This window comes from Canis lupus, chromosome 35 (assembly GCF_003254725.2).
Source record: "Canis lupus dingo isolate Sandy chromosome 35, ASM325472v2, whole genome shotgun sequence".
Taxonomy (NCBI): domain Eukaryota; kingdom Metazoa; phylum Chordata; class Mammalia; order Carnivora; family Canidae; genus Canis; species Canis lupus.
In genome coordinates this window covers 24,238,392-24,261,403 of record NC_064277.1, presented here as the reverse complement: position 1 = coordinate 24,261,403, position 23,012 = coordinate 24,238,392, and the positions used below count along the sequence as shown (strand labels likewise).

The following is a 23,012-nucleotide window of genomic DNA, read 5'->3' as shown; positions in this document are numbered from 1 at the left end:
AACCACTGAGCCACCCAGGCATTCCTCTGAGTGACCCATTTGTACGGTAGGGCAAACATCTAATTCCCAAACATCTGCTCTTCTTATCCCTCTGTGAATTACCTTCCCTCTCTATGAAGACCCAGACCCCTGCCCTGTCTCCTTCGTTCAGAACAACAAATATACCTTATTTTGCCTGTCTTTGAAATTCCCATATCTATGTGGCTTCCCCATACAGACAGTATTAAATTTGATTTTCAAGTCTTCATCTTCCCATATCAATTTGATTCTTAGTCCAGCTAAAAGGACCTTGAATTATAGAGAAATTCTTCCTCCCCAACATTAGAGTTCTGGAATGTGCACAATATTTTATCTTTTTATGCTGCTTATATTTTTCTATAAACCAAGAAAGTATGTATGATACAAAATGCATAAAAACGTGCTCCTCTTGAGTCTGAAAACAAATCATGCATGGATTTGTAAAATACTAATAAAGAAAAAATAAGGATGGGGGAAAATATGCCTGGAAAATGTTACCAAGAGACAGCAAGTACAGCAATAATAATATTAAACAAATTTGAAGGCTCAAAGTATTCGATGAGAGGTACACTGTAAGGACTTTTGGTTCCAGTGTGGACAAGAAAATATTCTGGAAAGCCACCCTGAAGCAAAATAGCTAAGGACTAGATAAACTGCAAAAACACTGTAACACATCATGGCCCAGGGAAGAAGAAACCAAGGAAAACTCCCCAAATCTCCAAGAACAATACACATCTAGGAGCTGAAGCCTCATAAACACAGCTGATTGGGTTCCCTGGGGGCAAATACCATGATCAGATTCTGCACTTTGTCAATTAATGCCAGCCTCTTCGGAAAAAGAGGATTCTAGGCTTTTCAACTGAACTGGAGACAGCTAGCATGGGGCCACGGCTCTTGAGAAAGCTTGGGCTTGAGGAAACAATATCTATCAAAGATTTCTAAGAAGGAAACCTGTTTGTCTCAGAAGTGGCACTGTGGAGAAAGGCAGAGGAATTTTACCATAAGGATTTCTCCAAAGGCCTAGAGTCTAGACTTTCAGAGGAAGTTACCTGAAATTAAGGAGTGGTGGGCGCCCTCTAGTGTCTCAGGGACTCAAACTTAAACCTTTTCCAGGAAGGAAGCATCTTTAACCCAAGTTGTCTAGGTAGGTATGCATTATTTACTATCTATCTATCTATCTATCTATCTATCTATCTATCTATCTATCATCTATCTACCTATCTATCCATCCATCCATCTATCTATCCATCCATCCACCTACCTACCTATTTATCTATCAATCATCTAAGTATTCACGTATTATTTGCTGAGCGCATGTTAAACACCAAGCCCTCTCCGAGCAGTCTGGGTGTACAAATATAAACTCAAATTAATGTGACCTAATGGAGGAAGAAACCACACTGTGACAAGTTAGGCTTCCAAATAAAGAGATCACCTCCTCTCCCTCAGACAAATAATTTCAGATATTGAAATTATACTTAAAGTTTAACGAAGTAAAAATGCAATAATGTAGGTAAGAAGCAAGGGACATTCAGAACAAGGCCCATTTTTAAAACTAATGACAGAACTTCCGGTCATGAGAAAGAACTATACTCCCTAATGACAAAATAAAAATCCCCTGGTAAGATGCAACATTCAGGGTCTTGATGCACCTGACCACACAGCCACTATGTATGGCGGGAACTGCCAGAATTAGAACTTCATGTTTTTAACTGTAGGGCACGTTTTCAGCATGGTACTCTTGGAATCTCATATAACCAAGGAAAACGCTTACGGTTATAGAAGAATGAACAAACAATGAACATACTTCATCTGTGATTCCTGCACCTAACGCATACAAATATCTGATTTATTACAAGGTATACATTTAATAATTTCAAACTTCAACTCTGGCTTCAGAAAAATAACAATAGATACCCAAAAAAACAGTTTCACATATACTGAACTCATTTATCATCATTTAGCTAAACTGTAATAGAAGGGACTTTTCTAAGATAGAAAGGAAAAAAAAATCTTCTCACATGCTTGCCAAGTAAAAGCAGTTCTAGATACATGGATGAGAATGACTATCATGAAAGAAACTAATACTCGAATATTTGCAGGAAGGGTCCTATAAATTTGGGACAGTCCTTGGGGCTGTGAAAGCCAGCTGCCCTGCGCATGCTCCGTGAGGGTCCCTCGGCCACTGCAGACGAGGAGCAGGGCCAGCTCACGCAGCCGCACAGGAGGCCACCGAGGGACACCGCGGTCCCGCTGCTCAGGCTGCACACTGCTCGGCTCTGCGTCCTTCTCTGCGCACCGCCCAGCGTTGCTGCGAAGGTCCAGAGGCAGCTGTGCGAGGCCGGCTCCAGCAGGGGGCGCCGCGGGAAACCGCCAAGGCGGGGGCGATGCGCGACCCCACGGGGGCGGGGGAGGGGGAGACCCGGAAGAACGTAGCGTGGCGCACGCGGAACTGGAGGCTCCTTGGGGCACTGGGCGGGCCGTGTGCGCGGAAGCGGACCAATGAGAGGGCAGCGTGGACGGCGTGGAAGGAGGGGCCGCTGAGGGAGCCGGCGTGGGGGCGTGGCTAGGAGCCCGGGGACGTGGGGGCGGGGCTTGTCGGGCCTGGGGGTCATTTCCACTCCCGAGTGGACGCAGGGGGCGGAGGACGGCCGCTGCCACTTCTTAGGACTTTCCAGTTCCCGTTGAAAGGGGAGTGTGATTGTTGTGTGGCTGTTTCGTATTAGTATTGCGAGGAAATCCCCTCTTCTGGTTGAAAGCACAGGTCTGTGGTGTGAGTCCTGCACCCGGAGCATCGCAGCAGCACTTGGATAACATGGAAATGCAAATAATGGGATCCTGCTAGAGATCCAGGGAATCAGGATCTGTGAGGTGGGCCCAGCCATCTGTTTTACAAAAACAGTGCAGGTGATTTTGGTGCACGCTGAAATTTGAGACTGCTTCCAAGTATTGTGATTCCCTTAATTCAGATGCTGGAGGTGACCCCTCAAATGTCAGCTGAGCTGAACCAAGCTGTTGACCTTCAAGATCGTCACCAAAGCCAAACCAGTGCTTAGGTCTTACCCACTCAGACATCCATGCCAGGCCATAAAGTGAAGAACAAATTGTATGTCTGGAAAGGCGAGATCTAGAAGGATTGTTATCTACAATCAATGCAGAATTCCATTTCTCCAGATTTTATGAGTCATCCCTTTTCATTTACAGACGTTTTGCACTCATTTAGACTTCCCAGCAAAGGTAGTCCGTGGTAAATAATGAATTCCCAGTCACTGGGCCTGTAACAGAAGTAAATTCTGCTTTTATAATTAGAGCAAAAACTACAATGAAAATGCTAAGACACCTGATGTAGGCTCTTACTGAGGTAATGCTCTCGCTCTAATGAACCAGTGTACAGCAAACCAGGACAGGTTAGATTTGAGCGGGAGATACACACTAATTATTCTCAGGCAGATCAGACTTTCATACTTCATAAATTCCATGAGGTCATCCACATTTTCAGTTACGGTTTGCATTCATTTCTTGTTTGCATTCATACCTCTCCTATGTCAGAAGAAGAAAAAAGGGTTCTTCTTCAGTCCCATTGCCATCAGTATTAATATTTGTTATACAAGGAAGAGAGTTCTTTTAATGTGTTTGTATAATGTGCTATGAGATATCTTTACTCCCGTGTTACGTTTATGTTTTAGTCATTGTTAGCGCAAACAGTTAATGAGTCAAACCATGCTTAGTCGAGATATTCTTGAATAATATTATCTTTCTTCCAAATCCCCCAAATATAGTCCTTGAGGTGGGATTCTAGTCGTCCAAAGGCTCCTGTTTTTTTTTTTTTTTTATTTATTTATGATAGTCACAGAAAGAGAGAGAGAGAGAGAGAGAGAGAGAGAGAGAGGCAGAGACACAGGCAGAGGGAGAAGCAGGCTCCATGCACTGGGAGCCTGATGTGGGATTCGATCCCGGGTCTCCAGGATCACCCCCTGGGCCAAAGGCAGGCGCCAAACCGCTGCGCCACCCAGGGATCCCTGGCTCCTGTTTTCTTGTTAGTTTTTCTTCTGACAAGAATTGGCTACTCCGATTGTCCTTTTAATTCAGTGACTAAAGAAAATGGATTTGCTAGCGATTGTTGCTTACTAAATGTCCATCAGTGTTGTTAAACCTTTACATGACATATCTCATTTAATCCTTCAAAGTACACTACTTCCTAGAATTATTATTGTTGTTGTACAGATGTGGAAATAAGTATCAAAACGCTGAGTCACTAAATCAATGGGACCATTGCAATAACTCAGCTCTGGCCTCTCTCCTTATTGTTATAGATTGATGTGCATTGACAGCCTACTGTATGGGCAGAACAGCTTTGGGCATTTGGAGGTCAGCTGCAAAAAGAAACCTAACCCAACCCAGTGGAGCTTACAGTCTGGAGAATGGGACGAGGAAACAAATAATACACAGATTCATGTCAGTTAGTGCTAAGTGTAATGAAGAAGAATAAACAGAGCAAGTTATGAAGGAGATAGAAGGGTGCCATTTTACTTTTGCAGGTCAGAGAGTACCTCCCAGACATGGTAACATTGTAACCCATCCACTCGCCCCAAGACCCACGAAACGTGGGGAGTATTTCAATATGTAACAGGTGCTATGCCCAGGTGAAGTGCCCAAAAGATGACAAGGTCTATCCCCTCATCTCCCTCTTTTCCCTTTCTGCTCTCTCTGGCTAGTGTGCTCTGTGGCTTCTCTTCGGTCTTCAGGCTCTTTAGCCATTTGCTGCTTCCATTCTTTTTCTGAGTCCCTCTCAATATCTCTCACCTTCTTTCCCTATGCTCCAGGTTTCTCCTTAAAAAATCGTCGTAATTTGGCTGTGATACTTTTTATTGTATTGTACTATGAAATACAGCCTAACCTTCATGGTTAAACTTTTCGACAAAATTCTAAAACTTTAGTCCTTCACTTCTTCCACAATTCCCAGTCCCTATCCATGGTAGCAAAGGTCATGGTTATGGAAGGAAAAGCCATTCAAATGCTGCTGTTCATGTAAAGCAAAGGGAGCCTTCTGTTCTGTGCAGCACTGCATGTCCACGACAGCAAAATGAAACTTGAGAACTGTGGGCATCCCCTGGGTGATCTCCACCGCTCCTCAGTCTTCCTTCCAGCGCCAGGGCTTGGAGGACCACTGGGAGTATAAATCAGGCGGGAGACAGCTGAAGTTGTTCATCTGAACAAAGTACAAAAAATAGCCTTCAGTAAGAAATCTCCTTATAACTTTTGAGTTCACACTCGACCTAAATAATCCAAACTATTTGACAGAACCATCAAAAGGCAAATAGTTGGAGAATTCAAGTTCTGGTCAATGACAGATATCTGATCAAAACTGTAAAAACATAGTTTTTCTTAAGACGATGTGCATAGTAAAGAGCTAATATTAAGCGAAGGGAGGTGTGGCCTTTGCCCTTTGCTGAGAGGTGATGTGTAGGCCCTTGGAATGTCCTGCAGGATAAGAATACCTTTGTTTACAAAGAGGCCTTGGGCTGTTCAGGACACTGTACATAATGTCCTTTATGTTGGGGGCTTTGGGCCGTGTGGTGTCTGGACTACCTCCAGAGGGACTGCAGAGTAAGAGATCAGCCACGTGGACAGTAAACCATGTGTATGTGATGAAGCCCCTTGGTTGGCAATGTGTATTGTGTTGTTAAAATATTGTTGTGTTGCAGGGAGGCAGTAACTCTCCCTATTCCCCCAAAGGGCAAGGACTACAGAAGCTCCGAGTTAGGAACCCTCAGAGACCCTGCTCTTCTGCTTCTTACTTTGGCTTAACCTATTCTTTTGTTATAATAATCCCCAACTTTGAGTATAATAACTTTTAGTGAATTCTGTGAATCATCTAAAGAATAACTAAATCTGAGGATGGTTTTGGTAAACCCATCAAGTTTGCAGCTGATGTCAGACATGAGGGCAATCTTATGGGACTATACCTTGACTTCGGACTATAGCACAAAGATATTAGTATTACTCTATTCTAAATATGACTAAAATATTTGGATGAATATTTTGCATCAATTTAATGAGTTCTGTAGTTGCCATAAACCTGCCAGCAGATTTCTAAAGAGTGATAAACATTTTAGGTGTGAGTAAATGATTATTAAAATAAATAAATAAGAAGCAAGCAATGAGCTGTGGGTTTCCTTGATCGCCTACAAACCTGAGCGCTCCAGAAGGACAAGAACAACCTCATCTCTCTTTGTATCTCTAGTGCCCAAAGAGCTTCCATGACTATCTCTGGATTTATAAGAAATACTTGGAATGATTGCCATGGTACAATTTAGTAGGGAATTTTGACACATGGCAAGGGTCTCCTTATAAGCCTTCATGACTAAACTATGCTTTTAGTTTCTTCTTTCATGTCCCTCTGCTACCTCCTAATCTGTTACTTTACACTTGAAGCATTGTAGGTCATTTTTAAGTCTGACTCAATCATTAACTCAAATTTTGCCTTTGAAGTCTATTAATGTAGCTTTAACTTGTCCAATTGCAAAATTTATTAATTGGTCCTACCAGATTGTTAATTTCTTATATTTTCATAAGTTAAAGTATTTTCTGGGGTTTTATCTTTTTATTTTGTTTTCTCTTTTAACTTGTTTTCTCCACACCCATTAGTTTTGTTGGACATTCTTATAACCCTCATGAACCAGAGTCTTGTTGTACAGATGGCTGTTTAGGAGTTTTCAGATGAATTCATTCAATATTTTCTCTAAGTACCTGCTACGTGCTACTATATGTAATGCAGAGACCACTGTTTGGTTCCTTACAATCTTAGGGAAAAGTCGACCTGGGCATCATGTGGGAGTTTCATTGGATTTTGTGTTTATGGATAGTGGTCAATTATGGTCTAATTTCCTGGAATCCTTTTTTTTTTTTTTTTTTTTAAGATTTTACTTATTTATTTACCAGAGACAGAGAGAGCACCAGCAGTGGGAAGTGGCCGGAGAAGCAGACTCCCCCACTGAGCAGGCAGCCCAATGCAGGGCTCCATCCCAGGACCCTAGGATCATGACCTGAGCTGAAGGCAGTCGCTTAACTGAGCAATCCAGATGCCCCCAATTTCCTGGAATTCTTAAAGAGCTACCACTTAGAAAAGTATTAGGTCCAAGTGATTATACAGTTGACTTCTGTCTACTGTCTAAAGCACAAATACTTTTATACAATCAAGTATTTAAAGCATAAAGAAGACGATGTGTTGGTTTCGCAGTATGTTCACAAATGTGCTATCCTTCCCTTGAAAGGTGGAGCCTAGTTGCCCTTCTGGGTATACGCCATTTTTTAAGTGACTTGTTTCTAATTAATAGAAAGTGGCAGAAGTGACAGCGTGTAACATTTGGAACTAGGTCATAGAGACTCTGTGACAAATTCCTCCTCCCTTCTCTCTATGATTTGTCTTTGTGGAAGAGAGCCAGTTAGCCGTCCTGACAGGTCTATGTGGCTAGAATCGGAGGTCCTCCTGCTGAGAGCCCACAGGAACTTGGGTGGCATGGGAGTGAGCCACCTTGGAAGGGAACCCACAGTTAAGCTTCAGGTGACTGCTGTGCGTGTTTGCATCTTGACTTCAGCCTTATGAGAGATCCTGGCCAGTACCTCCCAGGAAATCACTTCTAGGTTCCTGATCCCTCCCTGCCCCCCACAAAAAATAAATAATAAATTTCATTGATTTAAGCTGTTGAGTTTTGGGGTAGTTTGTTACCTAGCAGCAGATGGAGGAGAGGCTCACAATTAAGCGTTCAAAGTTACCATAGTCTTATTGACCAAATCTGATACAGGTTAACCGAAAAGGGAAAATCACAGAATGATTTTTTGTGTGTAGAGAGGAGGAAAAATCCCCCGGAAATCTAAAATGTGCGCAGCCAGTATTTAAGATACTAATAGAAAATGACCAAAGAAGATTTGGCCTTGGAATACGAGTATAGGGTAGCATTAGGGAATCTACTCGTAATTTATTGTAGCAGGCTAGAGGAGGAAAAGCCCTTGATTTCATCAAATACCGAAAATTCACACATCATTCATAATAAACCTTTAAAAATATATTTAGAAGGAAACTAACCAACACACACAGATTATATACATATCCATGCATGCAAGCAAACAGGTTTTTAACAAGTCAGGAACTACTAAAGCCACTTTAGTGAAAAGGAAGAAAATGACGGTGATGCCTTAACATGGCATATAGCGTGTGACATTAACTAACACAATACCATGATAAAAATAGTTACAGAAATAGTTATTGGAAAAAATATCAAAGTTTCTGGTCTGCTAATGATAGTACTATATGTAACAGTCCATTAAATCATCACATATTGATTAGGTTTTGCAAAATTTGGTAATCAGATAGATATCAAGTGCATGTAAATAATCTATTTGCCAATTATCCTCCCACTCTCAGGAATTTATAACAGTGCTTCAGTCTATTGCCATCTAGCAGAACAGATTAGAAAACTAGCTTTACATTTGTTGGGAGAATTTATGGGGTTTGGTTCACAGTGTGACAGAGTGACGTCCGTTTTGGTGTATGAGTTTTACCCTATTTTATTGATTTTGAGTTACATGAGTAATCCATTAACTCTGAAAAATTCTCAGCCATGATCATTGGAAGCTCACACCAGCATCAATCTCTCTGGTTGTTCTTGTGGTGCCATGATTAGATACATGGCAGACAATTTTACTACTAATTCCAGATCTCTTAAACTCACTTTTACATTTCTCTCCCTGCATTTTGGATAAATAAGGTCTGCTTACAGAATTCATGAAAATTCTTCATCTGGAGCCTATTGATTTTTTTGGTCCATTTAGCAAGCCTTTAATTTTAATTTTCATATGATTAATGTAAATTAACGTGTATATCCACACCTTCATTTCTGGAAGTCGTATTTGGTTCTTTCGACTCTTTTTGGAAAATTCTTTGTATTCTTAATCCCTCAGCATATTTCACTTAGTGTTTTCCTTTTCCTTTTTAAAGATATTCAAGTTAGCAACTTGAAGTTTGTATCTGTTCATTTTCTTTTTACTACTTTTGTTTCCACTGTGTGCTTCTCTTCTTGTTGGTTACATTGTCTTGTTGAATCCTGTGTTGATTTTGGTTGTGAAGCTGCTCTTTCATTTTCTTTGCTATCTTATGTGTGGAGGATTTGCTGAGACCAAAAATGAAGCTTATTCCTTCAGAGAGGATTTGTATTTGCCTTGAGCGGGTGCTCAGGGGTACAAAGCCAGCTTGGGAGATCTCGGAGTTAATCCTCAGCCTGGGTGTTCCGAATCCCTGTGATGTCAGTGCCAGAAGCAAGTGAGTGGTGGTCGGAATTGTGGGTGGCACAATCTACCTTGCTCAGCAAGGAGGGTGAGCACACACTGTTGCCATCTTCTGGGCGAGTGGGTGTGTGGGGGTGCCCATGTGCTGTCTGGTCGTGTGCTCATTTCTAGTTCATCCTTCTACCCTGAGGATGGAACCGGTGAGTGTGTCAGCTATACCTGGAAAGATAATCTCATCCGTTTTCTTGGGGGAACTCTCAACTGTTGACTGCTTACCCCCTGGCCAGTTCCTCCCAGCTCCCCAGCTTTTTCCCCCAGATTTCTTTTCCCCACAATAATCCATTCCCAGCAGCAGCAGAAACCCTTTATGCCATCTGACCTTGTGCAGCAGAAGCCACATCCTCCCGGGAAGGGCTTTCTTTCCCTTTCTACCTCCTCTCAGTCCTCGCCTCTCAGGGACACGGGGCAAGGGGCCAGGGGAGGAAAGGGGGCCTCAGTCCTGGGGTAACTTTTGCCTCTCCAGTCAGACACTTTATGGGATTGAGTAGTGGGCTTCTCTCTTGTGACCCTGGGGTCTTCCCAGCTAAGGATGCTGGAAGAAGACCGGCAATGCAATAGGACTTTGTAGGAGAGAAGCTATAGTAGCTGACAGGATTTGAAAGCCCTTCCAAGTCAGGACAGGTTCCCTTTCCTGTCTGTCTGTGCCTTTAGGATACAGCACAGACTCCTCCTCCCTGATCCCCACCCTACCTCCCCCACCAGCAGAAATGGGCGCTATTGCAAAGCTAGCAAGCCAGAAAAGCCTGTGTAAGATTTCCATGAAAACTCATGTTGTCTTAAGCTCGTTTTCATTATTGCATATCTATATGCTGAAAAGGAAAAGAAAAGCTCTGAGCAAAACAAAGTTTTTACAGCATGCTTTGTGCTCTGGGGAAACAGTTCTTACCCAAGTCCTTGAATGTCACGATGAATTTGGAGCCTGCGCACAGGAAGGAGAGCTGTACACTTGAAATGGCATTTTCATTTAAAATTGAGGTTTAGTGTTGTGAAACTAAGGAATAATGGTTGTACAGAACCGGTTTTGGCATAGCGAGCGCTCAATTTATGATGGGTATGGTTATCGACCGGGAAATGTGGCATCCTTGCTACGCAATCCTAAGAGAAAATTATAGAGCCGTAGCGATGTATCGATCTTAGAGTAAACTTGATTAGGGTGCATTTGAGAATAGTTTTTAGAAAGCATTATAGCTCATTTGTTGAAAGCATGCGTGGCTCTGAAAAGAGCCTTTGGGGTTGGGAAGGAGACGCTTACTTGGCACGTTTACTTGGAGCTGGTGTACTTGGTGACGGCCTTGGTGCCCTCGGACACGGCGTGCTTGGCCAGCTCCCCGGGCAGCAGCAGGCGCACGGCCGTCTGGATCTCCCTGGACGTGATGGTCGAGCGCTTGTTGTAATGCGCCAGGCGCGACGCCTCGCCCGCGATGCGCTCGAAGATGTCGTTGACGAACGAGTTCATGATGCCCATGGCCTTGGACGAGATGCCCGTGTCGGGGTGCACCTGCTTCAGCACCTTGTACACGTACACCGAGTAGCTCTCCTTGCGGCTGCGCTTGCGCTTCTTGCCGTCCTTCTTCTGCGCCTTGGTCACCGCCTTCTTGGAGCCCTTCTTCGGGGCCGGCGCGGACTTGGTGGGTTCTGGCATAGTGACCTTGAATACCACACGTTCAGTAAAGCGGGAGGAAAATATAAGCCACCGTAAGACCCCGTTTATTTATAGAGGAGGCATTCGAATGAGGTTAGTAAGATCATTTACGATTGGATTAATTTTACTGTGTCGTCACAAATACGAATGTAAAAGGTACTTGCAATTCTAGCGTTTCATTGGCTGCCTCGTTACTGTGCTTCGACCCAATCAGAAGGTCTAGACTTGGCTACCAAAGGTTACTATAAAGTCTTCTTCAACGCCAATATGTATTTTAACTTTGAGGTAGTGTAACGGAGAAGTGTGTGTGGACAGCTTTTGTTAGAAAACTTCCTCCACTAGGATGGGTGTTGCGCAGCGGAAGCCTGGTGGCCACTGGTGGCCAAACTGACGTCCTAGGTATTGGAGCTGGTGGGCAAGTGCTTGTTGAGGAGATGGCGCAATTCCATGATTAAGATAATGGAAAGACCATCGAGATACTTCATAGTTTTCTACCAATACAGTATAAAGATCCCCGGTGGCTGGAGAACTTTCTATTAAGTGGCAAATCGGTTTCAAAGTTCGTTTTGCAAGTAACTTCTCCCCTATGTATATTAGTCCTATTGCGCCGTGTGGACTACGGGCCAATTTAGGTTGAACCAGCGCACTTACCAGACTAGAGGAGAAATCATTGTCCCATTTGAAATCTCCCCAGGCCCGTGTGCACTTAACAGGCGCCCCTGTAGGTGCCGCTCCGGGCTCGCCAGTCTCCCCTCCCGCCACGCCCCCTTCCCCGCAGAGTGCCGCAGCTCTTTTCAGAGGTTTGGGTGGCTCTGAAAAGAGCCTTTAAAAAGATCCTAAACTACTCTGTATTCTTATTTCTTCTTGGCGGCCACTTTCTTGGGTTTGGCCGCCTTGGGCTTGGCTGCCTTGGGCTTCGGGGCTTTGGTCTTGGCCGGACTCTTGGCCGCCTTCTTGGGCTTGGCCGCCTTCGCCTTCTTGGGGCTCTTGGCCACCTTCTTGGCGACGGTGGCCGCGGCGGGCTTCTTAGCCTTCTTCGGAGTCTTCTTGGCGCTCTTCTTGGGGGTGCCGGTCCCCGCTGCCTTCTTGGGCTTCTTGGCCGTCCCCGCCGCCCGCTTGGGCTTGGCCGCGCCCGCCTTCCTGGCCTTGGGCTTGGCCTCCCCGGAGGCCGCCTTCTTGTTGAGCTTGAAGGAGCCCGAGGCGCCGGTGCCCTTGGTCTGCACCAGGGTCCCCTTGCTCACCAGGCTCTTGAGGCCCAGCTTGATGCGGCTGTTGTTCTTCTCCACGTCGTAGCCGGCGGCCGCCAGCGCCTTCTTGAGCGCGGCCAAGGAGAGGCCGTTGCGCTCCTTGGACGCGGCCACCGCCTTGGTGATGAGCTCGGACACCGGGGGCCCGGACGCCTTGCGCTTGGCTGCGCCGGCGGACTTGCGGGCCTTCTTCTTCACCGGCGTCTTCTCCGCGGGGGCCGGGGCTGGAGGCGCGGCAGGAGCGGTCTCGGACATAGTGGGTTTTGGTTCCTGAAGATGAAAGGAAAAAATAATATTAATCGAGTCTCGGAGTTGAGCTGCTTGGTTCGGCGTGCGTGTGTGCGTGTGTATATATACAACAAGGACGCCGCGCGCTGATTGGCTCCGAGCTCAGTCCTCCAACTTGACAGCAGCCTGGTGTCAGCTCTGTCCCGGAATTGTGTTTGTTACAGTTGGGGAAAGCAAAAAAATTAAAATTTCCTGGGGAGGAATCACGCTGATTACACTCTATAGCGAAGCGGGACCCCTCATGCTTTGACATCTTCGTGTTTTCTTCTTCCAGTTTTCATCATCTGGGTTTCAGCTCTTTTCAAAAGCCCCTGACACCCTGAGAGATTCACAGGTCAGAGAGACAACTTCTTGATTTTCCTTTAAAATATAAATTCTTCGCTTTGTGCTTTCAATAACTTGCTCTCTAGGGTTATTCTATACATTCTTGGCTTCTCATATGTTCAACAGCTGCTTAGTTCTCATCGAGATTTAGCCAGAAAACCTGTTTCATATGAAGGGAAATAACACAGGCTCTCTCCCCATTTCTCTACAAGAATGATAGTAAAGGATTCTTGGAAGAACTGCTAATTCTGACAAGAACGGTCATTATTTTGTCTGTAAAACCTTTATCATAGCTTCTAGTAACAATTTGCAGAGTTAGTTTGGGGTTTCTGCATTCAATATTTGTCTAGAAAAATGGGAAATGCAGCAAGTATGATGCTGCTGACCTGGTTGTTTGGCTTATGTTTGTTTTAGATGATGATAGGAGATTTAGAAGTGGCATAAGAGAAGTTGGGTACCTTTATTAGTTGAAAATATTATCTTATATTGATTTTCTTGGTAGAGATCAGTTACTAAAATGTGTACAAGTTTGGGTATAGAAATCTGCCATTCTTGAGAAAGAGAAATTTGGAAGGTATTAAAGTAACAAAGATTATATACATGCACAACACACACAGACATGCACACACTTATGGCATTCCCTTGAGAGGGGGACCTTTTTTAAAAGTGTGTTTTATATTCACTAGTATATTTTTCATTTATGGAAGGCATCACATTACAACTTATGCTTACTGTTGAATGGGAAATAGGTTTATGGTAGGAAGTGATTTAATGTGATTTTCTTCACAAATTCCTTTTTTCTCTTTAACATATTATATTTATTTTGAAACATGAACCAATCTGTGTTCCACTATGACAGTGAAAGAAGGAAACACAGCAAAGCTCAAGAGGGGGAAGGTTTCACTTTCCTTTATTATCCCCTCAAAATCAAGAAATGACTGATTATTCCTTTCAGTCAATCCAAGTGAAACATGAAAATTAATGTCACTATAGGTTAAATATTAACATGATAAAGAGGGGTGAGATATCAGCTTAGTATAAATAATTTTTACTTTGTGTATTCACTTTTTATAGAGCTTACATATTCTTAATTCTTTTAAAGTGGTTTTGAAAAAAAGTGGTTTTGATTCATTATAGTTGGTTTTGAAACTCATTTGAAGATTATTCTTTGATAATCTGATAATTATTCTTTGATAATTAATACTCCAGGAATTGCAGAGACATTGAGTCATAAGGCTGTGACAGTATTTAGTCCATACAAGAAATAGGAGAGTCAAGATTATACCCAAAGAGACGCAGTGCCACCAAGGAAGAGCTGTTTCTTGGACATGTCAGTGTAGGGAGTCTCTCCAAGGTACTACCCCTATCACCTTCATGGATGGGCTTATGAGTCACCTCAATGTGAGTAACTTCGAAGACTGTCTCTTCAAATCGGTCCTTTTGCCTAAATATCAAACTTGTATTTCTGGGCACTTGGTGGGTATTTGCCTTTGCACCTGTCTCCACTGTACTACACTCTCCCTATAATCTCTTTCCTGTTGCTAAGAGGAGAAAATTATTGCCATTTACCCTTACACACCTCCATCAGGTTACTATTACGTATTCATTTCATGCCAACATTCATGTCATTTCCTAATGCTTCTCTGTGCACATTTTCAAAACCCAGAGTCTTTCAAGGCTCTGAAGATCCCTTTGACCCTTCTTTGTTCATGTCAAGGGCTTCTTTATATATCTGATAAGGCTTATGGGCCCCTTGCCAGGACAATGTTTTTAAGAGTTTAAGAGAATATACATTGGATTATAATGGGAAAGAATTAATATTACAATACCTTTATCAAATCCCCAAACTGTAAAGTGTTAACAGATGTGTGTGGTTTCTTTTTAAAGATTTTATTTATTTATTTGTGAAAGACACACAGAGAGAGGCAGATACATATTCAGAGGGAGAAGCAGGCTCCCTGCCGGGAACCCAATGTGGGACTAGATCCCAGGACCCAGGCATCAGGCCATGAGCCAAAGGCAGATGCTCAACCACTTAGGCATCCTAACAGATGTGTTTTTTTATTAATCCGTTAGAGTCACAAGATAGCTCTTGTGAGCAAGAATGAACACAGTGTAGAAGGAATAAAGTGTCTAAATGGTCTTGAAAACACTGAGAGCTTCAGTTTAGGTGACATGCACACAGGACAGGTCCCGCCCATCGAAGTTTGCTGCCTATATTCGTAAATGGAAGAAATGCTAAGCTTCAATTGAGGGATAGTACAGATAAAGATGGACTTATGTTCTATACAAGTTCCTAGATGTCTTAAATCCTGTCATTGTATCAGAGAGTAAGAACACAAGTCGGGCATTTTTCCCATGCACCGCCCACAAACTCAGAAATCAGCTTTAATGAACTATGTCCTCCTCACAGACCCTTGGGGAGAAGCCAAATCCCCACAAAGTCAACTAGAACTCCACAAACGGATTAGTGCTGAATTCAATCTTTCAGTGCTTATTATTTTTAAGGAGTTCTGGAAAGAAAGTTGTAGGAAACTAGGATGCTCTGTTAGGCTCATTATTCCGAGGAGCGAATAGTGAGTGAAGGAGCAGAGAAACATCCACAATAATATATCATAATCATTTTGTGAGTGCATATTTGCGGATAGTAAACGCTTTACATGGGTTTTCCCTTTGAAAATTCAATGCTCTATGACTTAGACTTTCTTATACATTTGGAAAGGAAAAGAAGCGAGTATAGCCCGCCCGAGGTCCTGTAGGTAGCACGGCGGCAGGCTGTGTCCAGAGCCGCGTTCTAGGTCATGCCAAAGGCCGGAGCACCAGAACGTGGAGGCGGACACCGCGCTACCTGTAAGCTGTGCATAACTAAGTATACACTGAAGTCGCAGAGTGGAGACTCACAGCAGAACCAGGCTCTCCTCACTGTGGCATATGCTCAGCGCAGCCTTCAGTGTGGAACCTGACTTGACTTTGAAATGTTTAAGGCGATTCTGTCCGTTCCCTCCGCAGGGACCGGACAGCCTGCATCCCAGCCAGCCGCCCTCCGTAGGGACCGGACACCCATCGGTCGATAACACGAACAGAATCTTAGCAATACAGATAGGATTAGCTTCAAATTTTATTGAAAACCTCTCCTAGGGACGACAGCGAGGAGGATCTAAATATTTCTGCCCTTGTTTGGGAAATGTGAAGGACGAGGTCTTTGTGGAAAGCGTATGCATTGGTGCCCGGCACAGCGGGTGGCCGGCATAGAGGCTGCAAGTGCTGCAAGGCCATTGCACGGATCACATACTCGAGAGGATTTACGGAATCCCCTTCCCCCGGCACAGACTCCGCTTGGGGCGCCCGGCCTTCCGGGTCTGCACAGTCTGAGCAAAGGCTAGAAGGGCGATGGGCGGGAACGGAGTGTGGATCCGCCCCTGCGCTTGCGGTTTTCAAACAGGTCCGTCACATTGTTATAAAAGTGCGGCGTGGCGGCAGCCGGTAGTGCCGTGCAGGCTCGGGAGGTTCTGGTGTTGTCATGTCTGGTCGCGGCAAGGGCGGGAAGGGGCTGGGCAAGGGCGGCGCCAAGCGCCACCGCAAGGTGCTGCGCGACAACATCCAGGGCATCACCAAGCCCGCCATCCGGCGGCTGGCCCGGCGCGGCGGCGTCAAGCGCATCTCGGGCCTCATCTACGAGGAGACCCGCGGGGTGCTCAAGGTGTTCCTGGAGAACGTGATCCGGGACGCCGTCACCTACACGGAGCACGCCAAGCGCAAGACGGTCACGGCCATGGACGTGGTCTACGCGCTCAAGCGCCAGGGCCGCACCCTCTACGGCTTCGGCGGCTGAGTTGTGAGTTCAGCTCCAGGAAATCCCAGTTTGCAACCAAAGGCCCTTTTCAGGGCCACCTATCTAGTCTACAGAAAGAGGTGCTCACTTTGTACTATCGCTGTGAGTTTCTTACTTCGGCAGACTACACCTAGTTGGGTCTCCATTCGCCCAGGCAACTGCTCCCATTCTAAATTTGACCCCTTCATGCCTGTCCGTCGTGAGGCATCCGGGGGGGGGGGGGGAGGACCTGTCCGCCTCTCCACTGAATTGCATCCAGAGGTTCTGATCTTCCTCCAAGACCACCTAACGTACACGTGCTATAGGTCCACTTAAAAGGTGCTTTAATCAAGTGCCTTCGTTTATTATCGGACAGAATCTTAGACTTCCGAGGTCCCTTCAGTTAACAGGTGATGGTTCTATGGTCTGCATGCAGCCTATCCTGACTGTGCGAGCCCAGGTTTTTAGGGTTTAAATCCCACCTTGCCTAGTATCAGCAGATTAGGGAAAAATTACGTTGGTTTTCTAGTGAGTTCCCGCTTTCTTGTTCTTAGGTTCTTTAAGCATGCCACAGACTGCCACTTTACCCCTGTATCCTTTGGTGTGATCCCAGTGTGTTTGGTTTTGTGGAGAGTCTTAGAGGTTCCTTGCTGTGTAGGCTGGCTCCCCCCCCCCCCCCCCCCCCCATTAAGATTGTTCACTTGAACAGAATAAACTACATAGCTGGGCGGGTGGCCTTGTAGCCTTAGGCAACATGTCCCCGCTTTCCTGGAACACAGGTAAGAATGTGGCTAAGAGCTGCAAAAGTCAGAAGTCACTCCCAGGTCTGGGCTTTCCCCTTTCCCACCAGGTAAGAAGGTGATCCAACAGTCCCTTGGCAGGGACATCAGGTCCCAGGGGATAGCAGAGCAATGACTTGAAGGGAAAAGGTCCTGGATTTATCAGGAGGAGCAGAGTTGCCCTTCAGAGGGGAACTGATCACGGTGGATCTGTCCTGTGTGACATGAATAACTCCTTAAAGTTAAAGCTTGAAAGTACGAACTGAATCTCACATGATTTGGGAGTAAATACAAGCAATGAGGAATTTATTTTCACCCTGATTCAGGAAGAAGTCATGAATTTTTCCTAAGGCCCACTGAAATGTCTTCCATTCACCCATCTGGGTAAATAACACTAACAAGGCCTCAGTATGTAGGAGTCTACGTTTTTGAGCAAATCATAGGTTAAGTTTACAAGTTCCCAATATCATCTCAGGTATATATAAAATCTATGAAACTGGAAGCCTTGTACAGAGAGAGATTTGTGCTTGTGTTGTCTTTGGTTGAGTCACTTAACCTCTCTGTGTCTCCGTTGCCCCATCTGTAAAATGGGGAAAACAGTAGTATCGACCTTATAGGTTTGGGGTGAATAAAACCAAACCATTTTGTCCAGTGCATGGTGCACGGTAAGTGCTCTATGTTTTCTCTTTGATTATTATTGCTATTACTATTATCATTATTGCTCATGAAATTAGGCCCAGAGAAAAAGAAGGGGACCTATAAATTATGAATACATGCTCTTAAAGTCCTGACCTGTCTCCTTCTGTCTTTGTGGTCTGCAGCAAATCACTAACCACTCTCCATCCTAAGTAACGTGAGGGTAAGTTAATACTTCTGTGACACTGAGCAGGATAGTGGAGGATGATTAACATGACCGTATTTGACTTTACATGTTTTCCTGAGAAGTTGTGAGTGAAACGATGAACGATTTGTGGATGCAACCATAAAAACTCAATTCCAGTTTATTTAAGCAATGTAAAAAACTTTTGAAGGAGATGTTCTCCTACCACCCTGACAAAAGTGCTGAGCAGGCAGGACTTTCTGTTCTGTCCTCTTTTCTAGTTTCTAGGAAAGCAAATCTAACTGATCCAGCTGGAGAGGTGCCAGCATCAGTCATCCATGATGACCCAAGACAGAGAGGAACAACATAGTGCGGACACTTAAAGCCTAGGTAAGAGGGAATACTCCTGAAGCTGTCCCCCCGAAATCTGGGTAACTCTCTGTTACCTAGAATCCGAATTTCCAGTGAGATCCATTTATCATATGCAAAGGTCATTTTCCTCATCTCATACACATCACCATAGGTTGGCCATGTCCTCTTTCCTGACATACTCTTTTCTTGACTTTTGTGAGTCTATTCTCTTCATTCTCTTCCTCAGCATTTAGAATCTTTGGCTCCCTTCTTTTTCTCTGAAGTTTGAGTCATCCCTTATTCTTTCTCCATGGGTAAATACCAGCGTTAATGTGTGCCAAGCACAGTAAAATTGCCACTCCAAATATTTAAACATTTCTTTGTACAGTCCCAAAGTTGCCTCTGAATATCAGGTTCATATCTACAACTACTTACTTGACCCTCCAATGGAATGTTGATGGGGATTTAAAAATGGTCCTGTCCCAGTTTCTGAAACCTCAGCCTGTCCCATGGTTGGTGATCATTCATCCAAGAACTTCAGCCTCATCGTAGGCTGTGGGCAAGCACACAACCTGGAGGTGCACCATCTGGTCCCAACTCCATCCCCACACCTGGCTCATCCCTAGTCAACTAGACAGAGAGAATGGTTGTATGTGGATACTGTGGATGTTGAGAAGGATGATGTGAGCTGCCCTTTAAGGAGAGAGTCTGGCACAGTGTCTTCGACACCTGGAAAGTGCTCCATCAATGTCATCCACACTTTTCTTTACCCATGAAACTGTGTTCATCAATGAATTCTTGGGACTTTCTCGTCCATAGCACCTGTAATAATTTCACCAGGGTTATTGCAATAACTCTTCCATTCTTTCTTCTGCTTGTTTCTACCTCTAAACCCACAAATACCATTTTCCACACAGCACCCTGAGTGCTTTCAAATTCTAATAGTTTCTCTTGACACAATAATTACCTGGGTGCCTTCTTTGGCCCACAAAGCCCAACATTTTCAGGCACCCGTTTAACCCTCGGCCTTATGTCCTAACACCTGACCTTTGCTTACAAGTCTCCCAGCCTCTGAGCCACCCTGGATCCCTTCCACCCCTGAGCACAAAGTCATCCCTGCCCTAGGACTTTATTGTACCAACAGTCCCTTGCCCTGGACTACCTAGCCCCTAGGTCATTGGTTTCCTCATTGGAAGCATCATCTCATCAGTATCAGGGCACGGCACCTGTTTTATCTCAAAAGATTTCATAGCGGTGAGAACTGCTATTTGAAATGATTGAGCTGAGGCATCAGTGTGATGATGATCTCTCCTCTCGGTCTCTTGTCCAACACTTCCTGCTGTAGCTTAATACCTCACACAGAGGAAATCAATATCTGACCAAATAAAGGAATTGCTTCAACTCTCCTCTGATTTTTCTTTCCTCATTTTTAAACAAGATTTTATTTGAGAGAAATCGAGAGCACAAGAGTGGGGTGGGTGTAGAGGGAGAAGCAGGTTCCCCTCAGAGCAGGGAGCCCAAATGTGGGGCTTGAACCCAGGTCCCTGGGATCATAACCGGAGGTAAAGGCAGATGCTGAACTGACAGAGCCACCCAGGCACTCCTGATTTTCCTTTCCTCATATGTCATAAGCTCAACTTTACCATCAGAACCCCACCCCCCCTCCCAGGAAGGGCTTTTGTTTGGCTTGTTCTCCATGTATCAGATGTTCTCAAAGCAGAGTAGCTACAAGCAACATTTGTATCTGTGGAAACTTGTTAGGAAGCCAAGTTCCCAGATTTTGCCCAGAGCCAAGGAACAGAATCTCTGGGAGTGGGGCCAGTAATCTGTCCTCCAGCAAGCCTCCAGGTGATTTTGATGCACTCATAAGGGTAGAAGCCCTGCTCTGAATCCTCAGGACATAATTGTTTGGCACCTGGATAGGAATGACCAAATGGATGCTCTTTCTTTCTGCCTAGAAGGCTTTGTATCAGGCAGTGCCATGACCTCCCCCCACCCATTTTCTCTAACGTTTTTCAGTGTTGTCCGGGTCTCCCCTTGCTGGTTGTCCTGTGCTCCAGGGAAGGCAGAGTTTCTCACTAGTCTCAGGGATCAGGTCCTGATTCAACCGCAGTAGTCCTGAGGGTCCCAGCCACTTAGTAATGATTAGTCTGGGGCTGGGAATACAGCCAGTCCTTTGTGGCTGGCTGTGAGAGACTTTATTAGTGTGGCTCAGCTTCTCCAATAGCGTTTAGATTGAGCGGAAAGGTGAGTTGTTGATTTAAAAAACTGTGCGTGCGTGTGTTTGTTAGGGATGCAGTGGAATTAAGGACATTTCAGGCAGAGAACATTTTAAAATTCTGGAGGCTGGAGTCGTCACAGGGAACTCCTGACAGTGAAAAAAAGCAAACCAAGAAAAAAAAGAATACTAATAATAAAAAAAATTAGGGAAATAGCAAGAGGGAAAGAATCCTCTGAGATTTGGTTTGAGTTTTAGGTGAGGGGCAGGCTATGGGCTCGATTTCTGATGTTGTGCAGTAGGGGAGGGGTCCCTGAAAGGCCCTGAGAGGAATAATACATGAGCAGGTGCTTTATTCCAGAACTGGGCTCCCTCTGGTATGGAAAGTAGATTCTCTACGCACAGGAGAGTTTTGGTATTATCTCAGACTGGAACAAGAGGATCAGAATTTGAAGTGCAGTTTTAATCTGGCAACCAGAAAATACTTGTTTCCTTGTGATTGTTTGCCTTTTTGGGAGAATAAGGGATAGAGGAGGACAGAGTTAGCTATTCCTGGGTGCATTAGGTCTTTCCGTTCACAGGTGAGGTGTTCTGGACCCAATCTTTCTCACCTAACTTCGAAAAGGAAGCCTCCACATGGCAGCGTGCGGAGAAATGAGGCAAGGAGACCGATTCTACTTTTGACTTTCGGGGTGTAGGCTCTTGGGCATCAGGTGCTCACAAACCACAAACCTTCCAGACCTTGGTGTCCAGCATCACAATGTTAAAACGCACATCCTGCTCTTCTCCGCTCTCTGAGCCCGGGTGTCGGGGCTTCTCTCCGGGATCACTGAGCTGGGGGGCCGGGGCTGGAGACAGGACAGGTGGACGGCTCGGAGGGGACTCGCCCGTGACAGAAAAGGCTGGACTCGGGGTTCTGAGCCAGCCTTCTCCTCCTGTGGCTGCGCTAGGGAGGAGACGGAGGCGGTGAAGGCCCAGAAAGGTCTTCGCAGCTCATGTGGGAGTCAGGGAGGAGAGCGCGAGGGGAACGCAGTCTTCCCCGTAACCCCTAAGCATCAAATGTAACGAACGCCTTTTCAGAGCAGCTGAGGAAGGGAAGGGTACAGCCACGCCCGCTAACTCTAGGGACCTGTGTCCGGACTGGAGCGTTCAGCCGCCCGACACACTTACAGACCCGCAGCAGGTGTCCAGCCAGGTCCCGGAGCAAGCGAGTGGGGCAGAGGGAGGCGGGGGTGGGAGGGGGGAGGCGGGGAGGAATCCGAGCCACACAAAGAACCCGGGGTCGCGAGCCCTGTGGCACCGAAGAGGAACCCTCGCCTGTAAAGACGCGCTTTTCAAAGGTCTCTGTGGCCGTCCCCACCCTGTGGGGCGACACTGAACAGAAGGCGGGAGCCCGGGGCCTCCAGGTCAGTCCTCGGAGCTTAGAGATCCCTCCAGCACTGCCCGCGCCCGAACACCTGTCAGGAAGGCGATCCGGGGCTCCAAGGGCGAGGGCTGCGAGTGGGGACCATTCCAGTGCGCGTTCGTTCCCGCTGCTGGGGACGCGTGTGCACACCACGGCTGTCAGAGTCACGGGCGGGGAGCCCGCCACCCGACCTCGGCTACGGGCGGTGGCGTCCCGGAGGTCCCTACTAACCTGACCGGACCCCAAGCTACGAGTACAGCGAGTGCCAGTCGCACAGCTCTGCTGGTGAAACCGTGTGGCTCTGAAAAGAGCCTTTGGGTTGGATGGTGCCTCGGAGAACGCTCACTTGGAGCTGGTGTACTTGGTGACGGCCTTGGTGCCCTCGGACACGGCGTGCTTGGCCAGCTCCCCGGGCAGCAGCAGGCGCACGGCCGTCTGGATCTCCCTGGACGTGATGGTCGAGCGCTTGTTGTAATGCGCCAGGCGCGACGCCTCGCCCGCGATGCGCTCGAAGATGTCGTTGACGAACGAGTTCATGATGCCCATGGCCTTGGACGAGATGCCCGTGTCGGGGTGCACCTGCTTCAGCACCTTGTACACGTACACCGAGTAGCTCTCCTTGCGGCTGCGCTTGCGCTTCTTGCCGTCCTTCTTCTGCGCCTTGGTCACCGCCTTCTTGGAGCCCTTCTTCGGGGCCGGCGCGGACTTGGCGGGCTCGGGCATACCGACTCGGCTTTCTCCGGAGAAGAGAAAATGGAGTCCGC

General features: G+C 45.9%; 4 protein-coding genes and 1 long non-coding RNA gene across 5 annotated transcripts in view; 1 reads left to right on the top strand and 4 right to left on the bottom strand.

Moving 5' to 3' along the window:
* Window positions 1–22,040, bottom strand: part of LOC112656904 (uncharacterized) — a 39,019-nt gene extending 16,979 nt beyond the window's left edge. The window contains exons 1-2 of the long non-coding RNA XR_007408345.1: window positions 21,455–22,040; window positions 19,355–19,447 (exon numbers count right to left, since the gene is read on the bottom strand). This is a non-coding gene — a long non-coding RNA (uncharacterized LOC112656904). The remainder of the gene's footprint in view (window positions 1–19,354; window positions 19,448–21,454) is intronic.
* LOC125754362 (histone H2B type 1-M) lies at window positions 8,070–11,005 on the bottom strand. Its single transcript, XM_049105904.1, has one exon. It carries the CDS (start codon window positions 11,003–11,005, stop codon window positions 10,625–10,627), a length of 381 nt encoding a protein of 126 aa, XP_048961861.1. The 3' UTR covers window positions 8,070–10,624.
* Window positions 8,070–12,598, bottom strand: LOC125754359 (histone H1.4-like). Its single transcript, XM_049105894.1, has one exon. It carries the CDS (start codon window positions 12,505–12,507, stop codon window positions 11,860–11,862), a length of 648 nt encoding a protein of 215 aa, XP_048961851.1. The 5' UTR covers window positions 12,508–12,598; the 3' UTR covers window positions 8,070–11,859.
* Window positions 12,651–16,758, top strand: LOC125754364 (histone H4). Its single transcript, XM_049105908.1, has one exon. It carries the CDS (start codon window positions 16,385–16,387, stop codon window positions 16,694–16,696), a length of 312 nt encoding a protein of 103 aa, XP_048961865.1. The 5' UTR covers window positions 12,651–16,384; the 3' UTR covers window positions 16,697–16,758.
* Window positions 22,041–22,542: 502 nt separating the features above from the next.
* LOC112674462 (histone H2B type 1-C/E/F/G/I) lies at window positions 22,543–23,012 on the bottom strand. The gene has a single exon (XM_025470917.3). It carries the CDS (start codon window positions 22,969–22,971, stop codon window positions 22,591–22,593), a length of 381 nt encoding a protein of 126 aa, XP_025326702.1. The 5' UTR covers window positions 22,972–23,012; the 3' UTR covers window positions 22,543–22,590.